Source organism: Astyanax mexicanus, chromosome 21, assembly GCF_023375975.1.
Source record: "Astyanax mexicanus isolate ESR-SI-001 chromosome 21, AstMex3_surface, whole genome shotgun sequence".
Lineage (NCBI taxonomy): Eukaryota > Metazoa > Chordata > Actinopteri > Characiformes > Acestrorhamphidae > Astyanax > Astyanax mexicanus.
In genome coordinates this window covers 11,032,240-11,048,288 of record NC_064428.1, presented here as the reverse complement: position 1 = coordinate 11,048,288, position 16,049 = coordinate 11,032,240, and the positions used below count along the sequence as shown (strand labels likewise).

The 16,049-nt window shown below is 39.3% G+C and overlaps 2 protein-coding genes across 6 annotated transcripts in view; one reads left to right on the top strand and one right to left on the bottom strand.

Annotated features, from left to right (window-relative positions):
* LOC103039059 (Krueppel-like factor 7) overlaps nucleotides 1-7,518 on the top strand; it is a 66,634-nt gene extending 59,116 nt beyond the window's left edge. The window contains exon 4 of the mRNA XM_007239948.4: nucleotides 96-7,518. Within this exon, the coding sequence (XP_007240010.3) occupies nucleotides 96-147 (52 nt within the window). The 3' untranslated portion in view covers nucleotides 148-7,518. The remainder of the gene's footprint in view (nucleotides 1-95) is intronic.
* Nucleotides 7,519-14,128: 6,610 nt separating this feature from the next.
* Nucleotides 14,129-16,049, bottom strand: part of LOC103029360 (ribonuclease inhibitor-like) — a 605,885-nt gene continuing 603,964 nt past the window's right edge. For all 5 annotated transcript variants that reach the window (XM_049470080.1, XM_049470089.1, XM_049470088.1 and 2 more), the window contains one exon: nucleotides 14,129-15,034. In XM_049470080.1, coding sequence (XP_049326037.1) covers nucleotides 14,442-15,034 — 593 coding nt within the window. In that variant the 3' untranslated portion in view covers nucleotides 14,129-14,441. The remainder of the gene's footprint in view (nucleotides 15,035-16,049) is intronic.

Genomic DNA, 16,049 nt, shown 5'->3' with positions numbered 1-16,049 from the left:
GTTCCTTTAATCTTTCAGCAGATGACATGTCGAGTGGCTCGTTGACTGCTTGCATCTTCACGCTCTGTTTTTTCTCCCCCTCCCGTTTTCTACAGGTGCTTCTCGCGGTCGGACCACTTGGCACTGCACATGAAGAGGCATATTTAAAGAGGAGGAGCTGGCACGAAAGCAAGGGAGAGGAAGAGAAAGTGGGGAACTGAAGGAGAGAAGAAGAGAAGGAGAGAGAACGAGGGATGGCACAGGGGAAGAGGCAGGCGGCATGCAGGTCTGTCTGCCTGTCACTCCAGCAGGATGCCCTGAAGGATGCCTACGGAGGGCATGGTTGAATATGGTGGATGTGCTGGATATTCAGAATACTGTGAGCAGGAGTTCAGATCTGGAATGGGCCGGCCCGGTTTGGTCAATTTCATTGCTAATTTACCTGGTTCATGTTTGGAGAACTTGTGCAACCTTGACCAGCTCATGAACCAGTTATAGAGTGGTACCAGGACTTGTACCATGTCAGGACCTGCCGACGGAGCTTACCTGACTGGCTACCTTCAGTTAAGACAATGCTAAATGACTCTTTACACAACAAAGACACACATAGTATGTACTAATTAACATTATTATTATTATTGAATAATGAATGGATGCGTCGTTCCAAAGGATCCTTCACATTGACTACTACTGCAGATACCAACCGTATCTCTACTTTACATACTGGTTCCTTCAGCCAGTACTGGAATCTACTGTACCATGTTACCATGACTTTCAGATCTTTCCCAATGAAGAATCTGATTTGAGGCACTGGAACAAAAGACACCTCTTCCTCAAAAGAAACCCCGCCCCCATGCCAATCAACAATTGGATGTTTTGTGTCACTGCACCAAGTTTTAGGCTAACCTTTATGTTTACCTTTCTTGGGTTCTTCAGCAAGTAATGGGATCTACAGTACTATGAACCAAATCTTTCAGATATTTCTCAATGAAGAATCTGATTTAAGGCATTGAAGCAAAAGACACCTCTTCCTCGAAAGAAACCCTGCCCCCCTGCCAATCAACAGTTACATTGTTCCAAAGGATCTTACACATTGACAATGCTACCGATTTGCCTCTCTTCTGGTTCCTTCAGCCAGTGTTGGGATCTATTATACCATGAACCATATCTTTCAGATCTTTCCCAATAAAGAATCTGATTGGAGGAAGGGGACCAAAAGACACCTCTTCCTCTACAGGAACTCCGCCCTCTGCCAATCAACAGCTGGATGTTTTGGGCCACCACACCACTTTTTGGGCCAACCGAATCTTATCTGCTTTGTTTAGCCCTTGCTCGGATCTACTGTACCATGTTACCATATCTTTATGACATATCTTTTACAATTGAGAAGCCAAATGGAGGTAATAAAACAAAAGACAACTCTTCCACAACAAAAACCTGCCCTCCTTGCCAATCAACAGCTTTATTGTTCCAAAGGATCCTTCAAGTTGACTGCACTACCGTTTTGTCTCTCTTCTGGTTCCTTTTCTGGTTAGTTTAGCCCTTGCTGAGAACTACTGTACCATTTACCATATCTTTTACTTCTTTCTCAATTAAGAAGCCAATTGGAAGCAGTGCAACAAAAGACACTTGTTCCTCAAACAAAACCCCTCCCCCCCTTGCCAATCAACAGCAATCAACAGATCCTTCATGTTGACTGGGATACCATTCCCTCTGACTTCTGGTCCCTCTAGCCAGTGTTGGGACCTGCTGTACCATAAACCATAACCTTTCAGATCTTTTCCAATGAAGCTGATTGGAGGCACTGGAACAAAAGACACATCTTTCTAAAAAGAAACCCACCCCCCTTGCCAATCAACAGCTTCACGCATCCAAAGGATCCTTCAAGTTGACTGCACTACCGATTTGCCTCACTTCTGGTTCCTTCAGCCAGTGTTGGGATCTACTGTACCATGAACCTTATCTTTCAGATGTTTCCCAGTAAAAAAATTGATAGGAGGTAGTGGACCAAAGGACACCTCTTCCTCTACAGGAACTTTGCCCACCTGATCAACAGCTGGATGTTTTGGGCCACTTCACCACTTTTTGGGCCAACCATATCTTTTCTGTTTTGTTTAGCCCTTGCTGGGATCTACTGTACCATTTACCATATCTTTGGCAAAGACATATTTTTTACAATGAAGAAGCCAAATGGAGGTAATAAAACGAAAGATAACTCTTCCACTAGAGAAACCCGTCCCCCTGCCAATCAACAGTGGAATTTGTCGTTCCGAAGGATCCTTCACATTGGCTACTACTGGAATACCGTTTTGCCTCCCTTCTGATTTGTTCAGCCAGTGCTGGGATCTACTGTACCATGAACTTTAAGATCTTTCACAATGATGAAGCTGAATGAAGGCAGTGGAACCATTAGGACACAAAAAGCTCTCCCTCACTACACTTTTCTTGAACTGTTGCAATTTGCACAAGTATAACGAACAAGCTACCAACTACGAGCATCGAGTTACGGATTCTACACTAGCACAGATAGCGGCTGAACAGGTCTGAGTTTCTGGAATGAAGCCTGCTTTAATACTTGTTGAGGACGACATGAAAGCAGATTTGTTCTTGCACACGTCTTGAGCGTCCCGCCAGCTTTGAATTTTTCCTTTCTGAACAGCTTGAGACGCTTCTCCAGGCTGTCCAGGACTCGCATGCAGTGATAAAGAAAGAAAAGCATTGTCTGTCAGTAAGCTTCGAGACGTATTTTCAGTTGCGCATAACATCCATTAGAAAAGGCACAGCTGGGAAAAGTCAAAACGGTTGCTTTTTGTAAATATGGTGAGATCATTATCTGAAATTCTCATGAATTCAGTTTGGGGTTTCTTGTGGATTTGAGAGCTTTGTGTGACATTTACCATGAATGTACGACAGATATTTTCAATACTTCATAATGAACCAGTTTACCAAACTCCCTAAGACCTGTGGGTGGGGAAATATGAGGAAATGCTGAGGAGTTTTAGGTACTTAGGTACTGTAGATTTGAGGTACTGTATGTACAATCAAAAGGCCTCATCTAGAAAACACTTCAGGACCTTTGCCACCATCATAAAGCTCAACACAGGCTCAACATGCAGCAGTGCAATCTGTAGCCTACAGACTAGACCAGGGGTGTTCAAACTTTTTTTGTTGGTGGCCAGAAGGAGAAATATATTTGAAGTCATGGGCCACAGACTCTGTAATAAAACAAATAATGAAATATACCACTTTAAATAATTTTAATAATAATTTTTCCTGATTATTTCATTTTCACACCATTTTACTTGACTTACTAACTTTATATTTGACAGTGTTGTGTAAACTATTATTTTTCAAATTGATGTTTAATTTTATGATGTCTCTTAATATAAAACTCCTTAATTACGGCAACTTTTAGACTCTTTGGCCCGTTTTTCTGCACAAAAAAAGCGCACCCTCTCCGCTTTTAGACTCTTTTGCCCCGTTTTTCTGCGCTAGAAATGCGCACTCTCTCCGCTTTTAGTCTCTTTGGCCCGTTTTTCTGCTCTAGAAATGCGCACTCTCTCTGCTTTTAGACTCTTTGGCCCGTTTTTCTGCTCTAGAAATGCGCACTCTCTCCACTGTTAGACTCTTCGGCCCGTTTTTCTGCGCTAGAAATGCGCACTCTCTCCGCTTTTAGTCTCTTTGGCCCGTTTTTCTGCTCTAGAAATGCGCACTCTCTCCACTGTTAGACTCTTTGGCCCGTTTTTTCTGCGCTAGAAATGTGCACTCTCTCCGCTTTTAGACTCTTTGGCCCGTTTTTTCTGCGCTAGAAATGCGCACTCTCTCCGCTTTTAGACTCTTTGGCACGTTTTTCTGCGCTAGAAATGCGCACCCTCTCCGCTTTTAGACTCTTTGGCCCGTTTTTTCTGCGCTATAAATGCGCACTCTCTTCGCTTTTAGACGCTTTTGCCCCGTTTTTCTGCGCTTTTTATGCGCACCCTCTCCGACGCTTTGGCCCGTTTCTGACACCTAGCGTTTAAACTTTGAATCTCACATTATAAAAACCTGCTTAACAGCGGGCCAACTTTAATTCTATTTCTAAAATACCTCGCGGGCCGCTCCAAAAAAGAAAACGGGCCGCAAATGGCCCGCAGGCCGTAGTTTGGACACCCCTGGACTAGACCTTGCTATGGATCTGAAAACTGACATAACTAGTAAATCTGCATTTTAAATTTATCTTAATTAAATGGGGCAATTAATAAATTAGAATTGTAAGAATCCCTTTTTGTGTTTTGAACTTGAAGGTGGTGCAAATTGTTGTTTTTCCTAAAATGTTTATCCAAAGATTCAAATGTTTGATTTGAATCAATGTATTTACATTCATGCATTTAATTTAATTTACTTTAAAAGTTGAAATATTTGTTTAAAGTTATTTAAAATGTTTTGTAACAGCAGATTTCCTAAACCTCACAAGTTCTGAACACAAAAAGACATTAACATTCAAATGTATGAATTACACAACCAAATATTGCAGGTTTATTGAAAGTCATTTAATTAAAATATACATTTAATTAAAATACATTTATTTTAAATATACGAAATGCAGATTCAAATACTTATGCCAGCTTTTAAGCTCCATATCTGGCACAAAAATGTGATATATTATGCCAGAAACAATTGCAATTGCACCCTTTTAAAGTATTTATTAATTAATATGATTTTGACAATACAAAATAATTAACAAAATAGCTCTTTTTAAATGCAGTCTACTTACCAGCCCGTTCCCATTAATCATATCTCCTTACACCTAAGACCATCTACAATTATTGAGTTATTGTCCTTATATCGTAAGTTGATAATGGAATTAAGATAACAGGTCTAAGAAGAGCTGGTAACACTTTGCAATATGTGTACATTAATTATCAGTACTTAGTTAGTGTCAGTTTGTGATTAGTTGAGACATTACTTAACCGCTTAACAATGTTTATTACTGTCGTAAGTAATGTTAAATAATGTACCTCTTTTTGGGATCTCATCTAGGCGTATTTCAAGGTTTTACTTAGGCCTGCTGGTTTTAACCCTCAGAAGTCCATATTTTATATATGTATATTTAATACATTTCAGCCTTTAGAACATCTTCAGTAGTACGACTATTATATTATAATTTACACAAAATATATATCACACAGAATCACATGGTATCTCACAATATAATATTATTACAATACCTAGCCCACAATAATGGTAATATCATAATTTTGATTCTGCGAAACTCAATATATTGCAAGGCATTTCTTTATGATTCTTTGTGCTATATTTTTCCCACCTCTAATATATATTTTAAGCCCTTCCTGCCACTGTTACTCAATGTCAATGTTAACACAAGCATATATTATACGTTTATATAAGCATATTAAATAAATGATAAAACAATTTATATATTTTAACCCATACCATAATACAAAATAAAAATAAGGTGGACCACACTACATATTGCTATTTATTATATATATATATATGACTTTATGAACTGGATATGACTTCTGAGGGTTAATATTCAGTGAAACAGTGACATTTATTCCATTACTATTATCAGACCAGTGGGATTTAAAAGTTCAGCACTACGAATTCCCATTTCAGAATAAACTGATTAAAACCCTTAAAATCAAACCTACTCCAGAAAAAGCTCAGACCCCCCATCTCACCAGCTCCCAAAACAAATGCAGCAGCACACCAGTGTGTGATATTTAGGCTAAGGCTCCTGCTGTCTGGTCATCTGTCAGTATCATGTACCGCGCCCTTTCCTCCCGTCTGCCCGACCTCAGCTAATACACGAGCCACCTGACCGCGGGACTGGAACTGGTAACGAGACGGGTTCCAGAATCTGGACTCCAGGCTTCAGGCTCCGGGTTCCAGACTCTGGTCGTGGGCTCTCTGGGTGGGTGAGATGCCCTGGTCAGGACTTCAGGGAGGTGGAACACTGTGGGGTCACTCCTGGGTGTTTCAGGATGGGGTGGCACGCTGAGTTTATGCTGAGTAAGGAGATCCTATCGGGACACAGTCCCTATAACCTACCCCCCCCCCCCCCCCCCCCCCCTTCACATTCACACACACAAACAAAAATCTCTCTTGGCCACATTAGCTTGGAGAAGAATCACCCCAATCCCAGCAACCCCTCCCAGACTCACTAACTTACAGTCTTACATCTGAAGATTTCAGGGATTTCTAAAGCAGCTATGAATCTATTAGATCTTCATTCATCGCTGCAGTAAATATAAATCAGTTCTCCTCATGTTCTTCAGCAGTTCTGCAGAGCAACACTTTCACTTAATGCCCCTTAGGGTCTTAGTACTGTAGTAAAACTGTGGCACAGACTTCAAAGTACTAGTAATAATTTTGGTAAAATATCAAGATCTAAAAATCTACATTCTGATATCTTCATTTATGTGGGCGGAGTCTGCCTATACTGAACATTAATTGGTTGGTTGAAGGCTGTAAGGTCAGCAAGTTGCCATTTCTTCAAGTGTTGTGTACATTATATAAAATGTAATGTAACACCCCATGGAAAGAAGACTAGGATTGGGTGACACGCCCATTAGAGAGTTCAGTCATGCTCCTCAACACCTTGGAACAAACTCTGAAATAAACTCTACACCGCCAAAGAGTTCCCCTCAACTCAACTTGTGGTTTAAGTTGGAGAATAAACTCACACAATTTAACACTTTCACACATTTTTGTTTAACTCCAGATTTTAGAACTCCAGAAATCTGCTGTGTGTATTGGAACATATCTTATATTTTATCATAATTACTCAGTACTTTGGATCTTCTACCACACCTTTACTCTATTAATGCCTAGAACTTTCCAACTTTCCTCCAGTCCTGTAGAACCAACTTTAAAACAGCCGTGTCTTCATTTTCACGAGTGTCTTGTGTTTAATGTTTGTTACGTCAGTTTTGTATTGTGTTACATGTTACATTCCCTCATAAACTCCTCAAGAACAAAACTGGTCCAAACTTTGCTTTGGATTTCCTGTGTACAGATGAACCCACTCCACCAACATCTTTTTTTCAGAACTCTGAATGAACCTAATTCACAACACTGATTCAGAACTCCAGAGAAAACCCGAACTCAGGCTGAACCTCAACACAAACAGCTCGGGAAGTTTTTCATCCATCAGTCCGTCAATGTTTGACACTGAAAGAGTGTCTCTGTGTCGATTTTCCTATTTACGGACTTCTCCCAAGTTTCCTCCTGTAAATCCATCACTCTCCTCCTGCTCTCTTTCCCAGTTATTCCACTCCGATCTCTCGCTCCATTCCTTTAAGTTGTGTTTTCTTTGCTGTAAAAAGCATTTCCAAATATGATTTGTATTATATGATATTAGTATGACAATGTTCTTTATTAAGGAAAAAAGAAATGAAGAGTTTATTTTTGTTACTGGTTTGTTTCACAATTCTTTTTTAAATTGGTATTGTAATATATCTATGCAAGAACTGTTGAGTGAAGCGATTTTATTTAAGAATGTCATCATGTGTAATAAATGGTAGAATCTTACAAGTGTCTCCTTGTGTTTCTATTATTTTACTCCACTCTAAAACTGTTATTATTGTGTCTACTATGAATATTGATTCATTAGTTAATTAGTTACACATACTTTAAATGTAAGTTAAATTATTATATTTGTGTTTTCTATGAATTCTGTGAACTAAGATTTAGATTTAGAGATTTAGAAGATGATATGTCAGACATACAGAGAGTGCAAGAATGCAGTTATATAATAATTTAGCAGTGCAAATTTGCAAAGATCAAAACTGCGGACAGTAAATAAACTAGTAGTGCAGAACAGAAAACCATACAAATAATGTAATGGGGCTTCTCTGAGAGTGTGTCTGCAGAGATGAGGGTGAGTCCATGGAGTGACCAGAGTTGCCAGAATGAAAAAGTGTCACAGAGTCTTTAGTTTGCTGTGCTGAGAGGAGTTGAACAGTCTTATGGCCTGAGGGACAAAAGACTTTTGGAGTCTGTCCCTGGAGCAGGACTGGGACAGCAGTCTGCCGCTGAATGAGCTCCTCTGCCTGGTGATGGTGCTGTGCAGAGGGTGGTGAACATTGTCCATGATGTTCAGCAGCTTGCTGAGTGCTCTCCTCTCTGCCAGTGGTGATAAGGTCTAAAGCTCAGGTTGTAGGAAAATCAGTGTTGTCTTTATCGCTAAATGTGAACTAATGTCCAAGATTTTCTGATTCAGGGTTTCAGATCAAGTAAAATTTCAGTAAAATTCAGTATCAGAACATACAGAGTTTCAGTGGACGATAAAATAGAGACTCCAGCAGTGTAGTCTTTAGTTTATACACTAAAAAACGAATGTCTGCCATTTAGCAAATTCAAGCTTAATTACCCGTTACTTGATTACCCGTCTAAGCTCTTTGCTACACTAGATCAGTCCTGCAGACACCTCCTACACAGGTTCTTTCCCAAAGGTTGCTCACCGATGATGTACATCATTGAAATGGGCTCCATCATCCTTCTACTCACTGTCTTCTAATCACTGCAGGCATGGCAGGTTGTATCTGCTGCACTACAGGTCAGAATTAACTCTACTGCAGATCAAAATGTATATCAAAACAATCAAAATGTAGATTGTGTTTCTTTTACAGTTTTTGAGTTCACTAAAACCCAATGTCTTGTTTTTTCCAAACTTAACAAAATCAGTGTTTCAGAGGGTTAGAAATCCCAACAATGGACTCATCTCTCTGGGAGACACTTTTACTCTCTGAAGATGAACACAGAGAGGATGAGGAACAGCTTCTTTCCACAAGCTAGTCATGCTCCCAACAAGGTCATCACCTAGAACTACCTCGTCAAATACCACACACAGTTACAAACACAGCTACCATACACACATCACACACTCAGGACTACATTTTTATAAATCGGAATTATTTATTATTATTATTGAATTATTATAAACACAATTACTATTATACTATACTCAGTATACATACTCAGTTTTTCAGTTTATTATTTTAAATATTTTTTATATCAATCCAAGTAGTATTTATGATTATATGCATGACTAATAAACATTCAGTACTCAGTGCTGAATAATCTAAAAAAATATATATGATGTATGTTATGATTAAAGCTCCACTAGGTATGGTTGAGATTTTGTGCTCGTGGGCTCCCCCTACAGTTGCAGAGTGTAATAAATGTATACATGTATACATTTTTATGAAAAGCAATACCGCAGGAGTCAGCAAGAGCAGGGGTGGAAGATGACTCACAGGCGGGTAACATGGTTACGGACTCTGGAACGGACATGACTACGAGAAGTGGGTTAAGTATAGAGGCAGGTGGGTTGGTAGGTGGAAAGGAGTTGCTGACTTGTGTGTGTGGGTGGAGCAAGGTCACATCAGTGAGAGGACTGAGGATACACCAAGGAAAGATGAGGTGCTTGAGCGAATGAGTGCAGGGGCCCCGCATTTAACAATACTTTGAATAGAATTGTTTGAGTCAGTTGGCTGAAGTCCAGCGGCAGGTTACGTGCCACAGTCCACAGGAAATCAATACCTTTGATACTATGGAGGCTACCTCAAGCACAGAAGGAGTGGAGGATGAAGGAGGTGTTGATAGGTTAAAGGCTAACGGAAAGTGGATGGGTAGGGAGAAAGGAATCGGTCAAAGATCCAAAATTAAATGTCCAGGCACAGGAGACAAGATGGCATGGAGGAGTATTAATGATGATTTGAAAGGTATGTAGGAGGGTTTGAAGGGAACAGCAGAGAGTAAGTTTATATATATATATATATATTTGTATACTAAAATGTATATTTCAGTTTGGGGCAATTTACTGCAAGCTAAGCTTACAAACAGCCATACAAACTTTGCTAAGCTTACAAACTTTGCTAATGCAAATCGCAAATGCTAATCGCTGCTTGCTTCCGCCTGCTAGCATACAGCTTTAGCAGTTAAACCAAACACTTTATCTCAACTTATATATCACATATTTACAGTCTGGTTGTTTTAATAACCTTTTAACTCTCTTATTAACATTTTAAGCTCCTTACAAAACAGAAATACCCACTGATTTACCTGTAATCTGTCTTTATCTGGTACTATCTGAATTCATCGGGGCTTCTCCTCAGCTCAGATGAACAATCTGAAAGAACGAATCTTTTGAACGAATATTTTTAGTGAACGGATTCTAATGATTTAGTTAATCTAAAAGAGCTACTGTGTCCATCACTACTAGTTGTGATGTAAAGAATTAAAGAAAGAAAGCTTCTGTAAAGAATTAACCAACTCCAAATGGCGGGTTTTTGTAGTCCTTGTCGAACTGTTAGAACTACATACAGGTCTGAAAGCAGGTCGCAGTGCTGTAAAGAGGCGCAGTTCTCACGAGTGTTGGTCGCGGCCGTCTAGAAAAATTTAAGGCCCTGTCCCACTGCGATTGCGTCTAAATATCCACTAAAGTACGTCCAAATTTCAGTGGACGCAGTTTAGTGGATATTTAGTGGATATTTAGACGCAATCTGGACGTAGTTTAGTGGATATTTGGACGGCACCGTCCAAGTGGACGTAGTTTAGACGTTGCCATCCACTTTAGACGCAAAAGTGGTTTTGGTACCTCCCAAAATTTTCGGAATAGACGGCGACTAATATGGACGTAATTTTGTGGATATTTAAACGCAGTACGGACGTATTTTAGTGGATATTTGGACGGCACGTACAGGTGGACGTCGACGTCCATAAAAATATTTTTCTGGCGTCCATCGCTTTTCCACACTTTCCAAGATGCCAGCCAAGAGGAAGGGTTCCGCTAAGACGGCCGCCGCCCATACAGTCCTCTCCTGCTGCCGCCTCCTCCTCCTCCCGGTCTGGTCCAGCACATGGAGGAGTATGTTCTGCTGCTGCACCATCACTGCAAGGAATCTGTGGTCCACGGTTGTGTAGAAGAGAATAGATGTGCTCTCCCTTGTAGCTCAAGAAGAAATGATGATTCACTAGAAAAAACAACCATATATAGTTGGCAGTCGACGTCCAAAAAGTGGACGTCGACTTCCAAAAAGTGGAAGTCGACGTCCAAAACGTGGAAGTCGACGTACAAATTTGGAAGTCGGCGTCCAACTTCAATTTAGACGGAATATGGATGTAATTTGGACGCAGCGCGTTCACTCAGTGGACGCAGTGTTTTCTGATGAATTTGGACGTACTTTAGTGGATATTTAGACGCAATCGCAGTGGGACAGGGCCTTTACAGGAGGAGCTCTGGCACAGACACGAGAGCACCGCTATTCCTCCTATTACACCTCAATGCAAGCTGCAGTGAGATTCAAGCTGTAATTTCACTTCTTTAAAAAGTTCAAAAATCAAGGAAATCCTACCTAGTGTGCCTTTAAGTGTCATATAGTACAGTGGTTCCCAACCTTTTTCTTCAGGGACCCATATTTTTACCATTGTAAGCTTTGGTGACCCAACATAACCCCCCCCCCCCCCCCCCCCCAAATGTAAAAGATGTAAGTGTATAATTGGGTTGGGGTGGGGGCGGGGGGGTTAGAAATGACAAATAAAAACTGACATTTACTATAGATGAATAAAATAAACACGTAAAAAAGGAAAAATTGATACATAAAACATAAGGAATTTTCATCTTATGAAGAAAAAAATTATTAGATCAATAAAATAATACAACTATTTAAAATGAATAAAAAATAATTTCTATAAAATAAAAACAAAACAAAAAAAAAAGAATAATATCAGTTTCAGTTTCAAATCAGTAAAACAGCTCACCAAAACCTCAACCTGTCCAAATATTGGACAATAATTGATTAACTTTAAAGGCCCTCACTCATTTTCATTTATTTAACTAAACTGAGTTTTATATTATTATATTATTATATTCAGCCTCGCGCTGAATTCAGCTCCGCGCTGCCGGAGAGAGCGCCCGCGCGCGCGCCAGAGAGAGAGAGAGAGAGACAGAGAGAGCGCAGCGCAGCGCGGCGAATTTTGCTTACCCTAGACTATATATAGTATTAAAATTAAACCCCTTAAAATCAAGAGGGCTTCGCGACCCATCGTGGATCTTTGGCGACCCATAGGTTGGGTCGCGACTCATAGGTTGGGAACCACTGATATAGTAAATGCGTAAATATTTCCATGCCCTGTACTGTACTGGTATTCACTTCTAACTCTGGGTAATGGTGACATCTGCAGGACAAATGCAGCACTGTATGCATCTGTACAGAACCGTAACACTGTAGATAGATAGATGATAAATAGATACTTTATTGATCCCCAAGGGAAACTTTTGGAAGAAATGGGGAATTTTTTGGTAGAAAATCTACTAGTAATTATTTTGTACAGTGGTACCTGTACCAGTGGTGGTACTTAAGGCATCCCAAAGTGGTACAAAATCAGTGATGTCAGTAATGCGTTACTTAGAGTTATTTAACCTCTTAATATTTCCTGATCTGTAGAATCAGGAAATCTCTTAAATAGAACCTGTTTGACAACATGAAGCAGATAAAATATCCCAAAAAGCAGCACATTATTATACCCTCATCTGAAGAAATTCAAATACAGATGAGAAAACAAAGTCATTGCTAATTTATCAGTCTGGAAAAGGTTATAAAGTCATTTCTAAAGCTTTGGGACTCCAGAGAACCACAGTGAGAGCTATTATTCACTAATGGAGAAAACACTGAACACTGGTGAATCTTCCCAGGAGTGACCGGCCGACCAAAATTACTCCAAAAGGGCATGAACAACTCATCCAGGAGATCCCAAAAGAACCCAGAACAACATTTAAAGAACTGTAGGTCTTACCTGCCTCAGTTAAGGTTAGTTTTAATGATTCAATAATAAGAAAGAGACTGAGGGAAGTCTTCCAAGATAAAAAAAACACTGCTGACCAAAAAGAACACAACGGCCCGTCTCACATTTACCAACTAACATCTTGATGATCTTCAAAACTTTGGGTAAATATTCTTTGGACTGAAGAGACAAAAGTGGAACTTTTTGGAAGGTGTGTTTTCCTTTACATCTGGTGTAAAATTAACACATCATCATTTAACACATCACCTCTGAATGGCTTAAAAAAAACTAAATTAAGGTTTTGGAGGGTCTAGTTAAAGTCTGATTGAGGTGCTGTGGATGATCTTAAACAGGACGTTTATTTTCCAATGTGTCTGAATTAAAACAATTCTGTAAAGAAGAGTGGAACAAAATTCCTCCACAGAGATGAGAAAGACTCGTTATCAGTTATCATTAAATCTTGATTGGGTGGCACAACTAAGTTATTAGATTTAGGGGGAAATACTTTTTCACACAGGACTAGATTAGTTTGAATGTTTTTTTTTACTTTAATAAATACAATTATCATTTAAAAAATGCTTTTTATATTTACTCAGGTTATCTTTGTCTGATATTAAAGTTTGTTTAATAATCTGAAAAATATCAGTATGACAAAAAAGCAAAAACTAAATAAATCTGTAGGGGCAAATACTTTTTCATGCCACTGTATGTATCCAGTTTTATAGTAATTGTTATCTCTTATAAACTTTCTTTTCTTAGTTTATTTTATTTCCTTTTCATATTCAGTGAGTCTGATGTCAGTGTCCTACATTTCTTTTAACATCTCTATTCTCTCTGGCAAATTGAGTTTTTTCTTTTAATTACTTTTTATTTACTTTTACTTTTTTTCAATTGCGGTTTCATTATTTTGTTCATTTTCATTAACAATAAAAACCTTTTATTTTGAAATTGTGTAAAATTATCGTGATGTTTAACTGGAATGCAGGTGTAACGTAATTTCCAGCTCCATCATCAGATTTCTGAGGTAAACTGAACACAGCACATGATAATCTCACATCTGAAGAAGAATTTAATATCAGATTATCAGATTCTGTACAGAATATTCTCAGATATCAGATACAGGACGCTCATAATCATTTCATATAACAGATTTCTGTGATGAAGCTTAAAAATCACTGAGATCTTCAGAGCTTCTGTTCACTGATATCTGTCCTATTTATATTTATAATATTTACTGTTCTTAAACAATAAACTCACAATCATAAACAATATATTTACAATCATAACTATTAATTACCAATAATAAACAATAAACTCACAATCATACACAATAAATTTACAATCATAATGATTTAATTACCAATAATATAAAACTCATAATCATAAACAATATATTTACATAAACAATTTAATTGTAGATTATTATGATGAAGATTTGCACACTCACTCACACACACACACACACACATACACAATTACACACACTCTCTCTCTCTCTCTCTCTCTCTCTCTCACAATCACACATTCTCACACAAACACAGTCTCAGACATATACTAATGCACACTTACACTCTTTCACACGCACACACACACACACACACACACACACACACAAACACCATCACTCACAATCCATCTCTCTCTCAAACACACACACAAACAAACACACACTATTCTATATCACACAGACGCACTGGGGAGCCATAATAAACATAAAACCCAGCATAGAGCGGTTCAGTGAATGTGGTGTAGAATGTGTGTAGGTGTGTGATTGTTTGGGTGTGTGAGGGTGTGTGTGAGGGTGTGTGTGAGGGTGTGTGTGAGGAGTGTGTGTGTGTATGAGAGGAGATGGTGTAGAAGGACAGAGTGCCGGCGGGACAGTCCACATACACTCCTACTCTGTTAGAGGGAGAGGGAGGAGGAGGGAGAGCAGTTCTGTTATTATTGTGATGAACAGAGTATCTGTTATTATAGATCTCCAGAATCCAGGACTTTTCATTCTCTCCAAACCCAGAGTCTAAACCTCCTCCTTTCCTGCCGATGGTTTTATAACTCAGAGCTACAGCAACGTCTCCGCTCCACTCAGCCTCCCAGTAACAGCGTCCAGTAACTCTCTCTCTACTCAGAACCTGCGGCCACCTATCAAATCTCTCTGGATGATCAGGATACGACTGCTCCTCTCCACACTCCACCCTACTGTTCTCTTCACTCAGAGAGAGAGATCTGTTCGCTGTGTTTGGATCCAGTGTGAGATCACAGCCGTCTGAACACAAGAACACACATTAGAGAGAGAGTGTGAGTGTGTGTGTGTGTGTTTGTGAGTGTGTATAACTGTTTGTGTGTGTGTGTTTGTGTGTGTGTGTGAGTGTGTGTATAACTGTTTGTGTGTGTGTGTGTATAACTGTTTGTGTGTTTGTGTGTGTGAATAACTGTTTGTGTGTGTGTGTTTGTGTGTGAGTGTGTGTATAACTGTTTGTGTGTGTGTGTGTGTGTGAGTGAGTGTATAACTGTTTGTGTGTGCGTGTGTTTGTGTGTGTGTGTGTGTGTGTGTTTGAGTGTGTGTGTTTGTGAGTGTGTGTATAATTGTTTGTGTGTGTGTGTGTGTGATTGTGTGTGTTTAAATGTGTGTTTGTGTGTGTGTGTATGAGTGTGTGTGTGTGTTTGAGTGTGTGTGTATGTGTGTGTGGGTGTGTGTGTGTGTTTGTGTGTGTGTGTTTGTGTATGTGTGTGTGTGTTTGTGTATGTGTGTGTGTGTTTGTGTATGTGTGTGTGTGTGTGTGTGTGGGTGTGTGTGTTTGTGTGTGTTTGTGTGTGTGTGGGTGTGGGTGTGTGTGTGGGTGTGTGTGTGTGGGTGTGTGTGTTTGTGTGTGTTTGTGTGTGTGTGGGTGTGTGTGTGTATGTGTGTGTGTGTGTGTGTGGGTGTGTGTGTGGGTGTGTGTGTGTTTGTGTGTGGGTGTGTGTGTGGGTGTGTGTTTGTGTGTGTGTGTGGGTGTGTGTGTGTGTGTGTATGTGTATGTGTGTGTGTGTGTGTGTGTGTGTGTGTTTGAATGGGAGGTAAATGCTACCAAAAATAAATCAAATGAAAAATTAAAATGAAAAAAAGCGTTTTGTGATTTCTTTTCCCAAACGTGTGAAAATTTTATGACAAAATCAAAAAACAAATTTGAAATTTAATTTTTCACTTGAGCACGGGTCACATGTGACAAAAATAAAATTTAAATAAAACATTTTGTCATTTCATTTTCATCACCATACGGGTATTTTACACTCAAATCTAA